This window comes from Schistocerca nitens, chromosome 2 (genome assembly GCF_023898315.1).
Source record: "Schistocerca nitens isolate TAMUIC-IGC-003100 chromosome 2, iqSchNite1.1, whole genome shotgun sequence".
NCBI lineage: Eukaryota > Metazoa > Arthropoda > Insecta > Orthoptera > Acrididae > Schistocerca > Schistocerca nitens.
Window position 1 is genome coordinate 602,377,269 of NC_064615.1, and position 23,612 is coordinate 602,400,880.

Consider the following 23,612-nt stretch of genomic DNA (forward strand, 5'->3'; position numbering starts at 1 on the left):
CAATAACTTGTCGTGAAGTTTCATGTGAAACTTGGAAAAACTGCTACGGAAACCTATCTTTTACTAAAGGAAGTGTACGGCAAATGCCGTTTATCGCATATGCGAGCTTCTGAGTGGTTCAAGCGTTTCCAAGATGTCTGAGAAGACGTTAAAGACGATTCACGCTCGGGACGCCCGCCAACATCAAAAACGGGTGAAAATATCGAAAACGTAAGTAATCTGATTTGGTCCCACCGTAGGTTAAGTATCTGATCGATTGCTGAAACTGTAGGAATTGACAAAGAATGCATAAGGTGAGTTTTACATAACCAGTTTAACATGAGAAAAGTGTATGCGAGAAAGGTACTGAAAATTTTCACAATCGAACAAAAAGAAGCTCGTGAAAATACTGACACTTTGAATAACATTGAAAATGACCCTAATTTCTTGGGAAGCGTGATAACAGTTGACGAATCATGGGTTTTCACTTATAATCCAGAACTAAGCGCCAATCCACGCACTGGAAGGGCCAAACTTCACCCAGAGCAAAAAAAGCTCGAATCAGCAAATCAAGATTCAAAGCGACTATGACTATTTTTTCGATATTCATAGAATTCTGTATCTTCACTGCATTCCTGAAGGTCATACTATTAATCTTCATTACTACCTTGAGGTTCTTGCTCAACTCCGGGAGAAAATAAGAAAAAAACGCCCCGAATTGTCGAGTAAGAAGACATGGGTTCTGTATCAAGACAACGCAAAACCGCTTTGTCTGTGACGATGTTTCTAGTGAAATACAGCATCCCATTGTTAGAACTTTACAGAAGCTCTCCTGCTGCAGAGTGAAAATCTCATTCTGGAAACATCCCCTAGGCTGTGGCTAAGCCATGTCTCCGCAATATCCTTTCTTTCAGGAGTGCTAGTTCTGCAAGGTTCGCAGGACAGCTTCTGTAAAGTTTGGAAGGTAGGAGACGAGGTACTGGCAGAAGTAAAGCTATGAGGACGGGGCGTCAGTCGTGCTTGGGTAGTTCAGTTGGTAACCAACGCCGCGAACGATCGCTGTTCTGCTCGGAGGATATCGCCCCCCTCTTTATCAGTCGCTTCGATCAATATATCTTCGGCGGCGACTTTAACTGTGTGCTCCACCCCAAAGACCAAGTCCCATATTTCTCGACTTGTCAAGAACTTAGACTCCTGGTTCGAGATCTGCTTCTCACCGACACGTGGGAGACAGTGCACGGTGACCGTCCCGGGCCGACATACCTTACTAGTCACTCCGCCAGTCGCCTAGACCGCATTTATGTCTCACGAGCGCTAGCGCCGGGAGTACTGGACGCCGAACGTTGGCCGCTTGCCTTGTCCGATCACAGCGCTTTCATATGCACACTCACTCTACAGCAGCAGCGGATATGGCGCAGCCGAGGACCGTGGCAGCTGAATGTGGCACATCTTCAAACCCCGGAATGCCGTCAGATTATCGCCAACACTTGGATGGATTGCGAACGTCGTCTTCCCCGATACCCTTCGACTCTAGCATGGTGCGTGGAAAGTGCAAAACCAGCGTTTCGGCGTGTGCTAACACAATTCGGAAAAGATATCGCAGCGTGGCATCGTCACACATTGGATTTTTACTACACTATGCACCGCGAACTCTCAAGCCAACCACCATCTCCAAACCGACAAATGGAAAGCCGCCGAATTAAAGGTAAAATATTGTCTCTCATGAGAAAACGTTTGGAGGGGGTCGTCGTGCGATCGCGACGTCAAAACCGAGCGGAAGGAGAAAACCCGTCTATGCATCACATCGTGCTCGACAGCCGCCGACGCCGACAGCAGCTGATCACGGACCTCGTATTGCCAGGTGGTAGGGTCGTAATGACTCAGGCGGCGGTTACAGAAGCCTTTGCAGATCATTATCGCCGGTTTTACGACGAGGTGAATACAGAAGAAGCGGACGATCACGACATACTGCAGCACGTGTCGCACACCCTCGACAATGCAGCAGCGGCGACGCTGTTAGCTGGACTTACACGGGACGACATCGAGGACGCGCTTAACAAGGGAGCACTCAACAAATCTCCCGGGCCAGATGGACTGCCGCTCGAGTTTTATCGGACTTCCCGCGATCTAATGATGCCCCGATGGATCATCATGTACCAAGAACTGATGACCCCCAGTTCCCAAGTGCCAACGGGATTTGTGGGAGGTCTCCTCATACCGATACACAAGCCTTCCAGACGTCGGACGGTCGAAGACTACAGCCCAATTACAATGCTCAACTCGGACTATAAAATCTTCGCCCGAATACTCGCCAGCCGCATAAAGAAGGTTCTGCCCCTACTCCTCTCCATGGAGCAAACGCCACAGGGCGGAGTGACCAACATGCAAACGGCAACCAGCGAATTCAGGGATTTAATAGCCATCGCCACATCCTGTCGCCTTCGAGCTGCTCTGATCTCCATTGATTTCGACCACGCCTTCGACAGAGTTCACAACAAGTTCCTTCTGTCTGTTATGGCCCACATGGGCTTCCCGCCTGAATTTCTCGTCTTTCAGAGCCTTTTCCGTGGAGCTGCATCCCCTGTACTGGTGAATGGACGGATTGCGGGTCCCTTTCCGATCCGACGGTCAGTTCGCCAAGGATACCCACTCTCCATGATCCTTTACGCGGTCGCACTCGAACCACTTGTCGGAGGGTTGAAAAACAGGCTCTCGGGCATGTCTTTGAGGGATCACACTTTTCACTGCAGGATATATGCTGATGACCTTCTATTACTTGTCCGATCTGGTGACGAGGTACGCTCGGTGATACAATGGATCAATCGCTATGGATTTGCAGCGGGCAGCCTCATGAATGTGGCCAAGTCGGCAGCGATGCCCATTGGGAGAGGTCTACAGGAGGACGCTTTAGCCCCACTCCCACTAGTCAACAAGATCTGATTCTTGGGCATAACATTTACACAGGATGTGCGCCGCACGGCTGCCATGAACTATGCACGGTTACTACAGGCAATACACACAGGAGTTCGCCGGAACCTACTTCGACGGATGGACCTCCTACAGCATGAGGAATACCTCAACCTCCACGTGGCGACTAAGATGATCCACACGGCTCAGGTCCTACAGATATCGACAGCGATGGCACACAGACTGCAAGCAGCGTTTGGATATTACCCTACCGCCGGACACCTATTCAAAGTCCGCTACAAAACACTCACCCTCCCTCCGCGTGATGGCGGACTGGGACTTATAAATGTACGAGCGAGAGCTACAGCGTTATATTTGTGCACAATGATGAAATTGTGGACCCACAAAGATGCTTCCCTTGCGGGACGTCTGTTAGAGGAATTGCTGCCGGCGTCTCTTCTGCCACCTGTCACGATTGCGCACATTACACCCTCACTCTCGCACCTCTCGGCATTTATTCTTGAGTATAGTTACGTGCACCCAGACCTCCCCAACACTCGCACTCCCAAGGCGAGAGACGTTTACAGGTTGCTGCTAAGGTCCATCCCTCGCAATGTGATTGAGAGGAAGAGCCCTACGACCGTATGGCCTGCAGTGTGGAGAGCCGTCCAGAAGCCTTTCCTCCCCACGCGGGTACGAGCCGCGTGGTACCAGGTTGTGACGGGAAAGTTGTAACACGACAAAGGCTGCACGCTATTGGGATGACGGATTCCCCCATTTGCCCACGTTTCCACCTCGTGGATACTGACGAACACCGTTTAACATGTGGATCGGCGTTAGAGGTATGGCTGCTAGTGCAGAAGATCCTTGCCTGCTACCTACGTATCGCGCCTCGCACAATTGAGCCACAGCTCCTCCTTTGTCCAGTGGATACTTATTTCCCACCTGCGAAGACTCATGCTCTCACATGGTTTAAAGGCATGTCCATATACTACCTCTTTCGAGATGATGAGAAGATGGTACTAGATTACTGGCAATTTCTCCAGGACAGACATAGCACACTTGAGTGTACACCGCGATACCGACAACTATTTGCGAACTATTTGCGCAGTGTCCTCGATAACCCCTCTCACAGTTGGGGAGTACCGGGCAGAGGATGACCGCCGTCATGGAGCTCCACACTCTGCGAAATGTTTTATCAATTTGGAACATGGAATCTGTACGGAGATGGGCCATGCACATGGAATGGCGTGCGGGATTTGGTTACTTTTTCTTTCTTTATTCTCTATCATGATACTATTAGATTCATTCTACACTCCTGGAAATGGAAAAAAGAACACATTGACACCGGTGTGTCAGACCCACCATACTTGCTCCGGACACTGCGAGAGGGCTGTACAAGCAATGATCACACGCACGGCACAGCGGACACACCAGGAACCGCGGTGTTGGCCGTCGAATGGCGCTAGCTGCGCAGCATTTGTGCACCGCCGCCGTCAGTGTCAGCCAGTTTGCCGTGGCATACGGAGCTCCATCGCAGTCTTTAACACTGGTAGCATGCCGCGACAGCGTGGACGTGAACCGTATGTGCAGTTGACGGACTTTGAGCGAGGACGTATAGTGGGCATGCGGGAGGCCGGGTGGACGTACCGCCGAATTGCTCAACACGTGGGGTGTGAGGTCTCCACAGTACATCGATGTTGTCGCCAGTGGTCGGCGGAAGGTGCACGTGCCCGTCGACCTGGGACCGGACCGCAGCGACGCACGGATGCACGCCAAGACCGTAGGATCCTACGCAGTGCCGTAGGGGACCGCACCGCCACTTCCCAGCAAATTAGGGACACTGTTGCTCCTGGGGTATCGGCGAGGACCATTCGCAACCGTCTCCATGAAGCTGGGCTACGGTCCCGCACACCGTTAGGTCGTCTTCCGCTCACGCCCCAACATCGTGCAGCCCGCCTCCAGTGGTGTCGCGACAGGCGTGAATGGAGGGACGAATGGAGACGTGTCGTCTTCAGCGATGAGAGTCGCTTCTGCCTTGGTGCCAATGATAGTCGTATGCGTGTTTGGCGCCGTGCAGGTGAGCGCCACAATCAGGACTGCATACGACCGAGGCACACAGGGCCAACACCCGGCATTATGGTGTGGCGAGCGATCTCCTACACTGGCCGTACACCACTGGTGATCGTCGAGGGGACACTGAATAGTGCACGGTACATCCAAACCGTTATCGAACCCATCGTCTTCCATTCCTAGACCGGCAAGGGAACTTGCTGTTCCAACAGGACAATGCACGTCCGCATGTATCCCGTGCCACCCAACGTGCTCTAGAAGGTGTAAGTCAACTACCCTGGCCAGCAAGATCTCCGGATCTGTCCCCCCATTGAGCATGTTTGGGACTGGATGAAGCGTCGTCTCACGCGGTCTGCACGTCCAACACGAACGCTGGTCCAACTGAGGCGCCAGGTGGAAATGGCATGGCAGGCCGTTCCACAGGACTACATCCAGCATCTCTACGATCGTCTCCATGGGAGAATAGCAGCCTGCATTGCTGCGAAAGGTGGATATACACGGTACTAGTGCCGACATTGAGCATGCTCTGTTGCCTGTGTCTATGTGCCTGTGGTTCTGTCAGTGTGATCATGTGATGTATCTGACCCCAGGAATGTGTCAATAAAGTTTCCCCTTCCTGGGACAATGAATTCACGGTGTTCTTATTTCAATTTCCAGGAGTGTATTTCATAGTTTAGAAGGAACTCTTGTTCTGTTGTTGCTATGGATGTACATTCTAATTTTGTTTGTCGTAACTGAAAGACGCCTTTTTCCATATAAAAAAAAGTTGGCAGAGAAAAAATTTACAATTAAAAACATAAAAAATAAAAAAATAAAAAACAAAAAAAGAGAAAAAGGTTTACAGCTACCGCGCTGGAGGTACCGTGTTCGAGTCCTGCTCGTGTAATTTTTTTTTTTCAAAATCGAACAAATTTTTCTATTTTATTTGAAAGAATATCAAAAAACAGTGTAAGGTGTGCGAAATTATAAAAACAAAGAAAAAAGGGAAAAAAGTGGTCATAGAGCACTTGCTCGCGAAAGGCAAAGGTCCCGAGTTCGAGTCTCGATCCGGCACACAGTTTTAATCTGCCAGGGAGTTTCAGGGTAATTACAGGTGACGTATCGTGGGTATATGGATATGATCCCTAAACCAAAGTGCAGTCTTCGCCGTGGAAGACTCCAGGTTCACCACGACCGAAAAAAGCACGGCAAAGTCAGTCGAAGGTGAAGACAATGTTGGTGATTTTTTTCGATTCTACCGGTATTGTGCATCATGAATTAACCCCTGGAGGGCAGACAATTAACCAGGAATACTACAAATGTGTCCTTGAGCGTTTGCGCGAAAAGGTGCGGAAGAAAAGGATTGCGTTGTGGAAAGGGAGTTGGGTTCTACACCATGACAATGCTCCGGCTCATCGTGCCTTCTCCATCGTTGAATTTTTGACCAAATTCAAAATTCCTGAGCCTCCACAACTACCATATTCCCCTGATTTTGCCTCTGCGGATTTCTACCTGTTACCTAAACTGAAATTTTCACTGAAAGGAAAGCAATTTGACTCGACTGAAGACATCCAGGTAAATATGGAGAGCGGACTTCAGGAGAAAAATTTCCAGGAATGTTTCCAAAAGTAGAAACAAAGTTGGAGTCGGTGTCTTCAGTCAGAAGGGGACTATTTTGAAGGATATGTATCACAGTAGCATGTAAATACTACCATTGTACAATTACAGGCCCATTCTTAAAACTTTCCAATCACTCCTCGTATGTATGTTTCTGAAACAAAATATTTTACAGCAATAGTCCCATTATTTTATAGCCACACCTGGCATGACCCGCCGTGAGCAATGGGCTGGCCAGGTACCCGACTACAAATGTTAACTGCATACAGTTTTCCTTCGCTGTGTTCACTCGCAGATTGTTTGAGATGGGTCGGCATTAACTGACTGAAGTAATACCAATGAAGTGGCCCGCGGCAGTCCTGCCTCATACCCCATATAGGGGACACAGCTGCTTTCTATTGATGCTCCAAAAGCACTACAGATACAGTGTACATTATTCGAAGCGGTTATAGCCCGGCATGATCTTACCAACATCTACATCTTACTCTGCAAGTCTAACAATATGAGGCGGAGGGTACTTACGGTACTATTACCTTCCCACCCTATTCCTTGCTCCACCGTGAATAGTACATGGAAGGAACTACTGTCGATAAGCATCTGTATCAGCTCTAATTTCTCGAATTTACCAGCCTGGTCATTTCGCGAGATGTATGTGTAAAGAGGTAATGCGTTGTCCGACTCTTTCCGCAAAGTGCTCTCCGAAATTTAAACGTAAACCTCTGCGTAATACGCAACACCTCTCTTGTAACGTCTAGCACTGGTGTTTGTTGAGCATCTCCGTAACGCTCTCAACTAGACGATCCCGTGATTAAACACGCCGTTCTTCGTTGGATCTTCTCTATATCTTCTATCAGTCATGGCTTGTAAGGGCCGGCCGCGGTGGCCGAGCGGTTCTAGCGCTCAGTCCGGAACCGCGCGACTGCTACGGTCGCAGGTTCGAATCCTGCCTCGAGCATGGATGCGTGTGATGTCCTTAGGTTAGTTATGTTTAAGTACACTACTGGCCATTAAAATTGCTACACCAAGAAGAAATGCAGATGGTAAACGGGTATTCATGGGACAAATATATTATACTAGAACTGACATGTGATCACATTTTCACGCAATTTGGGTGCACGGATCCTGAGAAATCAGTACCCAGATTAACCACCTCTGGCCCTAATAACTGCCTTGATACGCCTGGGCATTGAGTCAAACAGAGCTTGGATGGCGTGTACAGGTACAGCTGCCCATACAGCTTCAACACGATACCACAGTTCATCAAGAGTAGTGGCTGGCGTATTGTGACGAGCCAGTTGCTCGGCCACCATTGACCAGACGTTTTCAATTGGTGAGAGATCTGGACAATGTGCTGGCCAGGACAGCAGTCGAACATTTTCTGTATCCAGAAAGGCCCGTACAGGACCTGCAACATGCAGTCGTGCATTATCCTTCTGAAATGTAGGGTTTCGCAGGGATCGAATGAAGGGTAGAGCCGCGGGTCGTAACACATCTGAAATGTAACGTCCACTGTTCAAAGTGCCGTCAATGCGAACAAGAGGTGACCGAGACGTATAACCAATGGCACTCCATACCATCACGCCGGGTGATACACCAGTACGGCGATGACGAATACACGCTTCCAATGTGCGTTCACCGCGATGTCGCCAAACACGGATGCGACCATCATGATGCCGTAAACAGAACCTGGATTCATCCGAAAAAATTACGTTTTGCCATTCGTGCACCCAGGTTCGTCGTTGAGTACACCATCGCAGGCGCTCCTGCCTGTGATGCAGCGTCATGGGTAACCGCAGCCATGGTCTCCGAGCTGATAGTTCATGCTGCTGCAAACGTCGTCGAACTGTTCGTGCAGATGGTTGTTGTCTTGCAAACGTCCCCATCTGTTGACTCAGGGATCGAGACGTGGCTGCACGATCCGTTACCGCCATGCGGATGAGGTGCCTGTCATCTCGACTGCTAGTGATACGAGGCCGTTGGGATCCAGCACGGCGCTCCGTATTACCCTCCTGAACCCATCGATTCCATATTCTGCTAACGGTCATTGGATCTCGACCAACGCGAGCAGCAATGTCGTGATACGATAAACCGCAATCGCGATAGGCTATAATCAGACCTTTATCAAAGTTGGAAACGTGATGGTACGCATTTCTCCTTCTTACGCGAGGCGTCACAACAACGTTTCAGCAGGCAACTCCGGTCAATTACTGTTTGTGTATGAGAAATCGGTTGGAAACTTTCCTCATGTCAGCAAGTTGTAGGTGTCGCCACCGGCACCAACCTTGTGTGAATGCTCTGAAAATCTAATCATTTGCATATCACAGCACCTTCTTCCTGTCGGTCAAATTTCGCGTCTGTAGCACATCATCTTCGTGGTGTAGCAATTTTAATGGCCAGTAGTGTAATTCCACCTTCTAATGAAAGTTATATGTAACACGAATGTAGGTCACGAGTTTATTGATGACGACAATCTCTCGATTAAGTAGACTGATATCTTAAGCTTAGCTTATTGAAAAATGTGCGGATTAACAATATAAGACTCATTGTCGGCACTGTACGAAATAAATCACAATGATAATAGTGGGAAAGAAGGAAACCAAGATCAAATATGTACCGCTGAGCTGCTTTCACCTCATTCTTTCAACCTATGCCTCAGTTGATCTTCTCCTTGACGTATTAGTGAGCGTTCTTGTTTTCATTTCATGCTGAGTGCGCTTTCAGGGGTAGAAATGTCTGGATCAATGATCCTCTTTGACTCAAAAACCCAAATAAATTGCTTAGACAAAATAAGAAGAGCAATTCAGTTAGTTTCAGTGAAATGAAGGCAAAGGGTCGTTTGGGATGAAACCAATTGAAATGCAATGTCATGCCGAACCCGAAACGTAATGAATGTCTTGAGTAATGAAAATTTGTGAAACACCAACATATTCATTACATTTAGCATTTCTGAACTGTTTTCATTGACATTATTTCACGTTTTCAGAGAGATGAGGTACTGGCAGAAGTAAAATTGTGAGGACGAGTCGTGCGTCGTGCTTGGGTACCTCAGTTGGCACAGGACTTGTCCGTGAAAGGCAAAGGTCTCGAGTTCGAGTCTCGGTCCAGCACACAGTTTTAATCTACTAGAAAGTTTCATCACTTCATGTCATTGCATCTTCATTGATTTCATCCGCATTGCTATTTTCATTTCATTTCCGTGAATCAAATTCAGTTGATACTTTTTTATTGAAAATTAAGATGAATGCATAAAAGTGTACATTTACAATTGTTTATACTTTCTTTGCATTTCTTTAGCTTTTATTAACATCTCTGTTCTTTTAGGCATACTTTCCATTAGTTTTTTACAACTGCTTTGATTACCGGCGTCCTGTAACCACGTTTGTGTCAGCAATTTAATCAAACAATCCTTCGATGTGGCGTTCTGTATTCTTATCATTTTCTTAACTATTTCCCGTAGATTTTTGATTGGGTTCATATCTGGGCTGTTCCCAGACCACTGGAACACAGTAAAACAATTTTCATCCAGAAAATTTCCCACATTCTTTGCCTTATGGAATAGTGCTCCATCATGAATAAAAACATGATCTTCACCACTGAATCATTATCTAGTCTGAGAGAGAGGTCTGTCTATTTACTCTTCGATTTATTGTCTTTGATTCATAGCACCTTCAACAATGTATGGGTTTCCTGTATCCATCCTTGAGAAAACTCTCCAGACCATAACTGAAGTGGGATGCTTCACAGTTTCGCGTACACCGTCCTGGTGAGAAACTCCTCCAATTCCCTGTTCCTCACATACTGGCTCCTTTCGTCTGTAACGCAGAACACTGATTCATCACTGAAACATATCTAGAAGAAATATTAAACCTTTTGTTACTACCACACTTTGTAATAATAAAACATTTATTGATATTCATAAGGCCGGCCGCTGGTGGCCGAGCGTTTCTAGGCGCTACAGTCTGGAACCGCGCGACCGCTACGGTCGCAGGTTCGAATCCTGCCTCGGGCATGGATGTGTGTGTTGTCCTTAGGTTACTTAGGTTTAAGTAGTTCTAAGTTCTAGGGGACTTATGACCTCAGCAGTTGAGTCCCATAGTGCTCAGAGCCATTTGAACCATTTTTTTTTATATTCATAGGCAAGTTTTGCTAGTCATGTTGACCATATGCATAAATTGTTGAAGTGCATAATCTGTAAATCAGTTTATTTAATGAAATGTGTACTAATGCATAAATTTTTAGTAAATATCTTTTTCCAGTCATCAGCAGTCTATTTTTGTAGGGGTTTTCCCCAGTTTAACTGCTTTAATGCCATTCCTGGGGTGAGCTTGGGCTTAAGTGGGGGTCGATGTGCTGGCAGGCCTGCGTTTCACAACACTTTCCTTATAGTTCTAGCTGATGCAGTTACTCCATAATCCTCCAACTGCACGCAGAGTTCCATACTTGTAGCTTTACGATTGGAAACGACCAGATTTTTCCGTTTTCGCTTAACTCTACGACTCCATTTTGTTTTTCTTTCACATCCGCCTGCGCATTGCTGCTGATCAACAAAGTTTTTGGACCTACACATTTTAATATTATTCATTGCCTGTTATGAGATCCTGAGCCTGGAAGCAATTTGATACTGTCTGTAGCGCCCTTCTGGCAAAAGTGTCCTGAAAACAGCAATTGTCGTGAGTGCAATGACTTTCTTCATACCCATAATATCAAACTGTACGTCTCCAAATGAAATGAATTAAACCACTCAATTGGTCGCTGATCTGTTACATGGAGTTAAGTCCAAATAGTTTACGGAAGTCGTTAATTACTGCTTAAACGAATAAACATCACTAATACTCCCAATAATCAACACAACTCTCAAAAAATTCTCGTTAGATGATATACGTAGGACTGCAAAACATATCCGATTTTCAGTGTCAGGATCTTTCAGTCACTGTAGCCAACCCATACAATTCAGTACTCTCTAAAAAATGCTCAAACTTACGTCGAGACACTTATTAAAAGTTTGACTGTCCTTCGGTGGGAGTTCATTTAATCATCAGATTCTGAGTGTAACAACTTTTCTTTTAGCAGCTTTTGATGGATATATTATATTTACCTGTCATTGTCAATCATTCCCTGCACCAGCGTCTTGTTTTCTTTTTCTTTATACACAGTGCTAAAGCAAAGGAAGCTTTGTTTGCATTAGCTGCCATTCCAGCTTGTGTCAAAATACTTCACAGCGCGGCACATACAGCGCGAGAACTGGTTCAAAAGTGATAAACTTGATTTGTACTCGTACAATCGCGCACTTGTTTGATAAACGTGTCGGAAGCCAACAGCGAATTTTACAATCAAATTTGATGGCTTTCAAGGGCCTTGAAGTCGTCAATTGATATTAAAACAGAGGGGTTTGCGAATACACAGCTCTCATTCTACTTATAATGTCAGTTTTTCCAAACTGGAGCTGCTATTTTTCCTACAAGAAGCTCCTCAGTTGTAGTCACGATGCTGGTTGGATCACTTTCCATTCCTCAAACGACCAGAAACATCAAACCCGAGCCCTCCACTTGGCAATTCATCAATATTATCACTCAGTTCCAGAGCCGAGCTGAGTGGATTTGAACTGCAATAAATAACGTACTGCTTTTCTTTACGCTTGATGCAAAGAGGCAACGACCTAACTGCGTCTGATACGATATGGGCAGGTAACAATGTTTACCAAACTACGTGCGCTCTTCCGACAGGCGACCGCAAGTTCGGCGTGCAGCCGCTGGACCCTCTGCGGCTGACGGAGGTGCTGCTGGAGCAGGGCCGCGGGCTCAGTCTCGCTCTCCGAAACGTCGACGTCATCGGCCTGCACGCCACCGACATCAACAGCGTCCGGTCAGTACCCGCACAAACCTTATATTGTTGCCAACATACTGTGAGATGCCCGCCGTCGAGCAAGCCCGACATTTCCCTATACGCCGCACAGCCGACGTGATATCAAACGCTCCTTCAACAATAACGTGACAATCATACAATACAGGCTTTCGCGGCCGGTGTTGGCGTAATCGCTGATTCTTGTTTTATGGATAAGTAACTGCCTATCGTTTCGTCTTCCAATGTTAGAGATATCATCAGAGGCTTTTAACGACTCAAAAGCATATCAGACTCGAATAAACTCAGTAAGCCTAACTGTGTACTGTGTATATACCCACGCAACAATCGGTTCGTGACGTCATCAGACGGTGGAGTTTTCCGACGGCGAAGAAGATAACCTCATGTTGTTTTTGGTATGTGGATGATACTTTCTCTATATAGCCTCGTGTAGAAAAAGAATTCTCTCGATTTCTAAATTTTCTGAATAATATTAACTATAATATAAATTTCACTATGGAAAAAGAGAAAGAAAGGAAGTCAAATTTCATTTTTGGATGTTCAGGTACTTAGAAAACGTGACGGCACTTCAGGGCATAAAGTCAACACACAGACCAATCAGACGGACAGTTATCTGCACAAAAATTCCAGTCACCATCCCAAGCAGAAAAGGGGAGTGATAAAATCATTGGTGGACCGGAGTAAAAGAATTTGAGAGTCTCAGTACTTGGAGGGCGAGCTCGATAGTTTAAGAATTGCCTTCAGAAGAAACGACCGCTCTGACAAAGAGATAAATAGGGCATTACAGCCTAAAAGGTCTAGAATGTAGAGCTTCTAATAAAAAAAAGAATCAACTAAAGGAAAACTTTTCGTTCCATTTGTGAAATCTGTCAACAGCAAAGCAGTCAGAAAAAAACGGTGTTGATCCAGTATTTGAACCGAACACCCGTCGCTTGCCACAGCAGGAGTACACAAAATCCCTTGCAGTTGTGACCAGGTGTACATAGGAGACACAAAAAGAAGCATTAACACCCGCCTTAAGGGACGCAAGAGCAATTCTCGCTTGGGCAAGACGGATAAATCAGCAGTAGCAGATCATACACTAGGACCGTGAAACTACGAAATTCGTTTCCCTGACACTGTCGGTTTAATAAGATCTAGTAATTACGACCCTAGAAGGCCATAAAAATTAAAAAGGATTGAAATTAAACAAGTTGTGGGCCTTAGTGTAGAATGCAACAGTGCCATCTTTTCTCCATAACAGGTTCCATAGTGTATGTCAGCGAGCCTTCGTCATCTTCGGCTGTGGTTTGATGACGGCAGGAACCGACCGTTGAGTGGATACACGTAAACAGTTCATCTTGCTGACCTTGTTAGTCTGTAACTGCATTCTGGGTCGTTAAAGCCTCTGATGATGTCTCCAGCATTGGAAGACGAAACATTAGGCAGAGAATTATGCCTTGGACCAAGACCTTATGCCCGTTTGCAGCCGATACTCGGGAGCCTACGAATTAGTCAGTGTAAGTAGTCTGGAACATGATACGCATCCCACGCTGTCATGGGTTCTACAACCGCTCTACCAAGCTCTGGGGGAAAATTAACCTTTAGCGAATTTTGAGCGCAAGATTGTGCAATATTGTTAAAGCAGTGGAAATAACAGGTTGTTGACATAAAACTGTGTGCACAACCTAAGTCCAAAAAGTTACCTGACTGATTTTATTCCTAGCATATACGCGATGTCAGCGGTGTCTTGAACTAATGACTGCAAACAACGGATGTGCGTTCAACTCCTTAGCGAACATACCTCGATTCCCGAACAAAAACAATGACGATACTTGGTGTTATCGACATGAACCTACCACAAAACGACAAAGTGCAGAAATTCAGATGAAGGCTAAACGCTTTGACGACATAACCGACATTCATGCCAATGTGAAGCGCGAGTTGAAGGACTCTTCTGACAGTTTCACATGGTTTTATGAAGGCCCTGTGCATTGTACTCAGGTGGAGAGGAGAGGAGGGGGAGGCTGTGTAGAACACCTGAAGCATTAAACCCATCATCTTAACTTTCCTCTATATTTTGTTAATGTAGTCTCAAAAACATTTTAGACTGACGGCATTTTTTTCGAATATGTAAAAAAATACGTTCGACGTAAGTATATTTCATTAAAACAGCATTTTATGTGCAAAGTACAGTCGCAACAGTTCTATTTACGTATTTTGTTCAAATTTTCAAATGTGTGTGAAATCTTATGGGACGTAACTGCTAAGGTCATCAGTCCCTAAGCTTACACACTACTTAACCTAAATTATCCTAAGGACAAACACACACACCCATGCCCGGGGGAGGACTCGAACCTCCGCCGGGACCAGCCGTTACATATCTTGTCCCGTTAATGGTCTGCCACGAATTATTACGAACTTGCACCACGGTATTTTCGACTGAGGTTGATTACTTCCATTGTAAACAAGGCTCGCCTAAAAATCGTTTGTAGAAGTAGCTCGCTCAGCGAAGCAGTTCGGCAATCAGAACCCTCACGAAGTCTGACAGCTATTTCTTTCAACAAGTTTACTTATGTGGTGTTTTGCAGTTCTGCCCTACGTTCCTGTCACTAATTTTAAGCTGAGCCATATTTTGCCTTTAAAGTGTTTGTCTATCAAGTTTAAAAGCATTTCTGTCCATTTTTCACGCAGGCGTTAGTGTTTTATCCATTATGATACAACAGTTTGCTCATTTTATCTCGCCAGTTGCCAGTGTTAGATTTACAGCTTCATACTCCAGGCAGACTATATACTCGTATAACTGATTTTTACAAGGATTAATTCACAGCATAACTAAGCTGCAACGATAATGTTCTTTGTGCATTACACTTTCGCCTCCGCTTTCTGTGGTGTTAAGCGACATTCGAAAGTTTTAGTATACTGGAGAAGGAAGAGAGAAGATATTCTTGTTCGTCACTTTGTCGGAACCAATTCGAAGTTAGTTGAAGGTAACTTAGAGGGTCCAAATTGTAATTATAGTTTTAAATGTTTCAGACAGATGTAGTTAATAGACTGTTTTTCCACTCAGCGTAGACAAAACTCGCGAGGTACTACAATCCGAAGGTCAGCTAGAGAAATTTACGTAAGAAGTAAAGTAATATATTCATTTTTTTTGTTTCTATTTCATTACTTACCTTTGTTTTATATTCTTTCCAAATAATTATAGTTTCTTTAATATGTGTAAGTATCTTGTATAAATTAATATCTTAACATTACATTATTAGAGTTAATAAAAATGTGTATTGTTAAGTAGAGAATTTTTGGTGTAACCTACTGCTTGTATTGTTTTCTACATCCTGTTTTAGACACACAGAAAGCAAGTTTTAGCCGGCCGGAGTGGCCAAGCGGTTCTAGGCGCTACAGTCCGGAACCGCGACCGCTACGGTCGCAGGTTCGAATCCTGCCTCGGGCATGGATGTGTGTGATGTCCTTAAGTTAGTTAGGTTTAAGTAGTTCTAAGTTCTAGGGGACTGATGACCACAGCAGTTGAGTCCCATAGTGCTCAGAGCCATTTGAACCAAAGCAAGTTTTATGCCTGCAATAAATAAATAAATATGGCGAGTAATATGTTACTTATGTGATGTTTTACAGTTCTGTCCTACGTCCCTTTCACTAATTTTAAGTAGAGCCAGATTTTGCCCTTAAAGTGTTTGTCTATAAAGTTTAAATGCATTTCTGTCCAGTTTTCACCCAGGAGTTAGTGCAGGCAGTAGTGGAACGTCAACACCTTTCTTACTTACGTTTTCTATAAGCGACTGTGGAAAAAGATTGTATTGAAGACAAATACATCATAGCAGTAATCTGTAATGTACATGCATTAGCTTAACACAGAGCAAGCAACCTTGCGCGACACTGATCAAGTCCACTTGCTTTTTAATAACCGTTTGTGTGGTAAACGGGAATGTATTTTTAGAGGGATTTACACTCTTTAGACCCCAGAGACGCAAAATACAGAGTTAAAATACGAAGACATACTGAACAAAATTCATACAGTTCACAGACGCGAGGGACACACAATTTTACTTTCCTATTGTAAAGACAGACAGACTAGAATTTAAAAACAAAATAAAATAAATGGTTAAAATCACGAAGGGACGACTGTTCACGATTAGCAAATTTTGCCACAGCGAAACAATAGCTTAAGAAACACGAGAGGAAGCAATGGTCTTTACAACGTGGACATGTCTCTTATGTATAACAATGCCAGATACGTGAAATAATGGACCATTTACGTTTACGAATTTTTTACCATCAAATTTACAAACAACGCTATCTTGTAAATGCAGAGATACAGAGAGCATGTGACAGCAAGAGACATGTTTACTGTGGGCGGGGAAATGGAGGGATACTTGACTATTGGTAATACGTCTCAAATAATTAGATACGTCGACTGAATCAAAAAGGTACATACTCTGGTGATAGGCGAAGTCAAACTACAACCTATTTTGGTTATATTACCCCTGTCATTTCAGGCACTTCTGCTGAGATGCATGTAGTTTACAGGACATGAAGTAATTTGCGAACTTCAATAATTACCCAGCGCAATGAGAAAGTAGGCTCTCGATATGGTTTGAGTCTTAAAAAGACCTTCACGGATCTGATCTTCGCAGTTGTCGTTTTTAACTTCACAATCTAATAACGATTTTTTTCTCTGTATTTTAGCCTTGATCTTCCCAAGGACACCGTGATTGTCAACCTTACTGTACCGCACATAGAAATTTTGGGAAAATACGTAGTGAAGGGGAAGATAATGGTACTGCCCATCACCGGAAAGGGAAACGCAAACATAACCCTTGGTAAGTAAATTTCCTTCCTGCAGTTACATCTAAACTCAAAAAAGTTTATTGGCGTCACGGATTTCTGAGATAATAAGTAGCCCCGTCGTCAAGTGTTTCCTTCGTTTTTCAGACGACGTGCGTGTGTCTTACACGTTCCAACACGACGTCGTCAGGAAGGCTGATGGCAAACAGTACATCAGGGGTAAGAACAACTCACTGACGCTGACTGCTGGCTGGGGCAGTGCGCACCTGGACAACCTCTTCAACGGCGACAAAAGATTGGGTAAATTGCGCGCTCAGTTTTGAAACTTAAGCTCCTTAAACACACACTATATGAGCACTTCAGTATGACCACCTAATTAATACAGTGTAGGTTCTCCTTGGCCTTCAGTGTAGTCGTTCTGACGTGGCTTCGGCATCTGTTTCCTAAAAGAATTAATGCTTCCTGATCTCCACCCCACTAAATGATGAACAACATATGTTGTGCAATGTTGTTGCAGCAGTCTGCTTACGTACTGATCAGAGGCAACACTTAACTGTTGCAACAGACTAACTCCAATCACTGTACTCTTTATATGGCTGCGGTACACAGTTGTTTCTCTCAAAATGATATGCATGAGGTCAATTACCACTGAAGTTAAAGACACAAGGTCTCAGGCTCCGGCCTCGATAATAGTCTCGGTTCTGCGAGGGAGAGAGTCTATAAGTTTCTTCAAGGATGCCGTATTCAACTAAAGCCGCTCATTGATAATTAGATCCCCAACAGCCACCAAATTGCTGGGATGCTGTTTGCTGCATTTGAGCCGGTGTTCCAAACGGTCTCAGGCATTGTACATCGGATTAACACTGAGTGATTTGGTGGCCCAGTTGAGCAGCGATAGGATACTTAAGCCTTCATCGAACCAGAAACTATATCTGCAGTCCTGTGAACACGACTGTTATCGTCTCGGCTGACGTGAGTACCCACAGTGTATTCGTCATAAAGTTGTAGAAGGTAGGACAACGCCAAGAATGTTGAGATAAACGTCCTGGTTCGTGTTCACGTTGACCTGAATGAGTAAGACCAAGTCAGTGTACGAAAATTACCCCAAAATATTACAGAACCATCTCTGGTCTGCACTACACCTTCCATACACTACAGATTAAATGTCTCGTTGGGCCATCGGTCCACTCCACGCTTTGCGTCATTTGTAAAGAGGCAAAATGTCGACTCGTCGGACCGCACTACATGCAACCAATTTCTGTGTTGTTTGGCCCACAGAAGGCGTGGAGCTTTATATGCTGCCTGAGCAATGGCCTTTTGCGAAGATTCCGACTCCAGATGTCCATTGCAAGCAGTTTCCTTCGTAACGTTCGTTTGGGAACTGGTTCAGATGGACCTCCTTTCACTGACAGCAGGTCTCTCTGTTGGGTTTGATACCGATTATTTATCATTGCCAAGGCGTTGTATACATCTCCACTGCTTTTGCACCATATTACATGGCTGGTTTCCTTGTAGTAAAAGTTGGACAGCCCACATCGGTACTCTAACGAATCGGGAAACTTCATTCACAGTGTGGTCATGGGCACTTCCAACTTCGCTATCTGCTAGTCTCTTCTGTCAGGTCTTCACAGCGACCCTTCTTACTACATAGACTGCATACAACCGACTGGAAATAAACGTCACTTCACTACAGTGACTTAGTCAGCTGTGAAATGTCACATGACCTCCTAGAACAAGTTCTACTCCATTTACAGCGCTCCAAAGCGACTATAGTGTACTGTTGTAAGGGGTTGGCTAGTATTTTGTCAGGTGTGCTTACTTCAACATTTTTTATCAAGATTTTCTTTAAGTGCCGCAATTCATATTCCAAATGGAATTTCTCACTGACTTGTTCACTGTGTTAATAATCATCACTCGTTTTTTTTTTTCATTAGGATTCCGAGGCCAAATAGCCGCCACTATTCATTCAAATGTGATTCATCATGTTTTCCAATTTATCCCGAGTTTTTCCTTACGTCATTATATCTTACGCAAGCTATACAGACTTCGCTTCTTGCCAGCAGAAGTGCATTTTGAGCGTAGACAAACTACAAGCTGTTGGACTCATGTAGTAGGTATGCATTAGCACAGGCCTTAAAAAGATTTTCACATACGCCTTCATATCAAAATGCTTCACTGGGGCACAGTGAAGAACCCATTTCGATATAGTTTAAGAATATACAGAGTGAATCACTTAAAACTGGCACCGTAAATATTGCAGAAATGGGAAGTGCTGTTTATGTGTGGTTTTCACAGAATGGATTGGTAGTCAAGGGCTCGTATGTTTGCCAATAAACTTTGTAATAATACTTAGAAAGTGTATTTTTTGTGCAAACATACTTTTTAAAAATGAACAACCCCTATTCATATTAACAACTAAAAGTAGGGTACATAAGAATGTCAGTGGTGTTTGTTGCAGGATTCTATAGCGAGTAGTTTACGAGATATCTTTTTTTTTTTTTTTTTTAAGTTTCCACACCGACACTTCTTTGTGCTATTCAGCCTGCGTAGTTGCTAGGTACGATAATGTTATTTTTGCTTACAGCGAACTTGTTTTGTTCCTTGAGTGCATTGTGACTTGCTAGTCAGTCAGATACGACAGTCCATGCAGTGGGTCGTTTGGGGACGATGGGATTTACCAATGCATAGAAAGCTGACATGCTCATGTTGTATGGAGAGTACAGTAAGAATGCAGTTTGTTCTTGTACGGTGTATGCTGCAGGATATCCCAATAGACGTCAACCATCTCGGCAATTATTTGTCAACTTCTTCACCCAGTTACTTAAAAATGGCAGTGTAGGACCTAGACAACGTAACAGAAGGAAACAAGTGACGAAAGAAGAGGGGCGAAATAAAGGTTCTCCCTGCTGTTGCAGTTCATCCGCATGTTAGCTCTCACGCAGTCGCATGAGGAAGCGCCCTACACACTCTCCATCGACATAGATTCCGTCCCTGTCAGATCTCTCTCCAACAAGAACTGCATGAGCCGCACGGAGTGGCCGCGCGGTTAGGGGCTCCATGTTACGGACTGCGCGGCCCCTCCCGCCGGAGGTTCGAGTCCTCCCTCGGGCCTGTGTGTGTGTGTTGTTCTTAGCATAGGTTAGTTTAAGTAATGTGTAAGTCTAGGGACCGATGACCACTGCAGTTTGGTCCCTTAAGAACTCGCACACATTTGAACATTTTGAGCTGCATGGTAACTATTATGAGAATTGTTTTAACTTCTATACAAAGGCATTAAGACAGGATACTCCAGAAGTATCATGTAACTTGTTTAGTGATGAATTCACGTTTACCAGTTATGGCGAGGTAAATCGCCAAAACATGTACTATTGTTCTGTTGACAATCCCCATTGGCTTCGTCTGGTGGAACGTCTATAGAGTGTAAATGTGTGGTGTGGGATAGTGAACCATCAGCTCATAGGGCCGTTGTTCATAGACGGAACAGTTAACACGCACAATCATTGCAGCCTCCTAACAAACCATCTTCCACGTTCTTCTACAGATTAGGAGGAACCACTGGTACCAACATGATAGCTGTCCAGCCCATAGTGCATGGAGTACCACAGCATGTCTTTAGGAATTGTTTCCAAATAGATGGGGGATCGGGAGCAGGAGACCTGTACTTTGGCCGGCCCGTTCCCCGGATATTATGCCTGTAGATTTTTTTGTGGAGAAAGCTGAAAGATGTTGTCAACAAGGCCCTACCAACTACATCCGATTATATGCAACGCCTTATTACTGCTCGGAAATCTCCTCTGAAACGCTAGCACGTGTGCAGCAGTCGTTCCCTACCAGACTGGTAGCGTGTACTGCCGCTGTCACTGGACATTTTCAGCGCAACCTGTGACAGTAAGTTGTCTCGTTACTGATCTGAATCCAGGTAACTAGTTCATTCACTTATACTGATTTTTAGTGTGTGCTACCACAGGTGTTGCCAAGTTTCAACACTGGAACCTCTCAAAATACGATACCTCGTAAACGACTGGCACTAGAATCCTGCAACAAACACCATTGACATTCTAGTTTACCATACCTTTAGTTTGTTAATGTCAATAGGCAGTTCCATTTAAAGAAGTGTATGTTTGCACAAAAAGTACATTTTTCTAAGTATTATCACCCTCTGTTCATAGGCTAACAATACGAGCCCCTGACTACCAATCCTTTCTGTGAAAAGCGCACATAATTAGCATTTTATATTTCCGCAGTATTTCCGATACAAGTCTTAGATGATTCACACTGTACAGCTCGCCTTTCCTTACCTAAATATCTCGAGCAATGAAACCATTATCCAAGTTTCACAATACACAATTCTATAATGCGCTAGAAATGAGTGCAAAAAAATGGCTCTGAGCACTATAGGACTTAACATCTCAGGTCATCAGTCCTCTAGAACTTAGAACTACTTAAACCCAACTAAAATCTAAGGGCATCACACACATCCATGCCCGAGGCAGGATTCGAACCTGCGACCGTAGCGGTCGTGCGGTTCCAGACTGAAGCGCCCAGAACCGCTCGGCCACCAGCGGCCGACCATATGAGTGCAGTTTTAAACAATGATTCAATAGTTGTGTTCTAGCCTAAATTATGTTTAAGACACTTTAATACTTGTTATCCCCCCCAAATGGAAGATATGCTTTGTTGTGCTATCTGATTTTCAATGTTTTGAATGGTACAAACTGACGACCAACGCTACAGTGTTCATCTTCCGTACGCTACTGTAGAAGTTGTCACTAAACCACCTACGTACAAAATTCGTGTATTTCGCAGGCTTAGCTAAATATACTGTAGATAAGTCGACTCTTATTTTTCCTTCTTGAAAGAGCGGGAAATTCATTCGAAATTCTAAAATTTTCTTGTCGTTACCTTACATCTTTCATCGATTGTATTAAAAACTGTACTTGTGATAAATCGTGAATTTGAAACGATTACAAGTGGCGTGTAAAATTAGCACCTCTTGTTAGCTACAAACATACTTGGGTTTCTACAATTTTCTGCAGTTGTCTCCTCGTTCAAATAATCGTTCCTCCTAATTTCAGAATACATCTGCGAAATTAGTTACATTTTTGAGAATTTTCGGTAGCTTTCAATTTTTGTGCAAAGCTTCTTTTGTAGTAAACCGATGTTGTGAGTTATAGCAGAGTATTCCATTAACTTTGGTAGCAAGGGGGTGTCTCAAAAGGTACGGCACAGTTTGAATATGGTATAGCACCCAAACTAATTAAGATACTCGCACCACGTTCGGCTTATGCGACACACTGTCTCAAAACGTTTTTATGCAATTCGATCAATTTCAACACGTGCGCCTCTGGTGGCACACATACCATCCAGTCTGTATTCCAGCTCTAATCACATCTGGGACAACATATCTGCATCAACTTTGGCAATGGCAGCAACAGTTTGGTTGTTTAAATCATTGATGTGGATGACACAGGTTTGGGAGACACTGTTCTTAGCATACCCCCACAGAAAGAAGTCCATTGGTGCAATGTCAGACGACCTTGGAGGCCTTATTGGGCCATCCGTGCCTATCCACCAATCTGGAAGTGCCTGGTGTAGAGCATTTCGCACAGTCAGAGCCCAATGTGGCGGTGCACCATCTTGTTGGAGACTGTATGTCTTGGCAGTCTGCCAGTTCTTCCAAAATAGCTCTGGCATATCAAGGAACTTGTCAGAATTAACTGTTGTTTTCTGCGGGAAAAAAATTTATCCACAATACTGTCAACCATCAAACAACTCAACACCTTCACTTTTGGGCTCTTACATAGTTCTTCCGTCACAGTATATGATTTGGTTGCACCCCAGATGTGAATACTATATTTGATTACCTTATGACAAATGTTGAATGTTGCTTCATTAGAAAATACCAGGTTGTTTAGATCATTTCCATCCATCTCTAAACGGCGAAGAACACTAACAGCAAATAGCACATGTTGTGCCTTGTCGTCTGGTTTCAATGCACATAACAGCTGTAGTTGGTATGGATACATCTGTTAACATTTCCAAAGGATCCGGTGCATGGTCACCCTAGGTATTCGCAACTCCTGGGATGCCCTCGAAACAGGCTTCTGCGGTTAACGCTGAAAATCCACTGCAACTGTTCTGCGTGAGCTTAACTTGTTCTAGGTCATCCAGTATGATCCTTCACACCAACACTTCCTCTCAGCATGGAATTCCTGTACAACCTGTGTGTCAACATCTGCAAGGATGGGTGCTTTCTATGCCATGTTTCGAAGTTCCTTTGAACGTGCATGTCCGATTTGGTCTGAATAGACCATTCCACACGCTGAGTCTTTTTCATGAACCATTATCATTATGCTTCACTCACGGCAACCTAAGAAACACAAACAAAAACAGAGTTTGAAACTTCCTGGCAGATT

The 23,612-nt window shown here is 44.5% G+C and overlaps 1 protein-coding gene across 1 annotated transcript in view; it reads left to right on the plus strand.

Moving 5' to 3' along the window:
• Positions 1–23,612, plus strand: part of LOC126236684 (protein takeout-like) — a 59,314-nt gene that overhangs the window by 26,066 nt on the left and 9,636 nt on the right. The window contains exons 3-5 of the mRNA XM_049946173.1: positions 12,279–12,417; positions 17,098–17,231; positions 17,344–17,496. Coding sequence (XP_049802130.1) covers positions 12,279–12,417; positions 17,098–17,231; positions 17,344–17,496 — 426 coding nt within the window. The remainder of the gene's footprint in view (positions 1–12,278; positions 12,418–17,097; positions 17,232–17,343; positions 17,497–23,612) is intronic.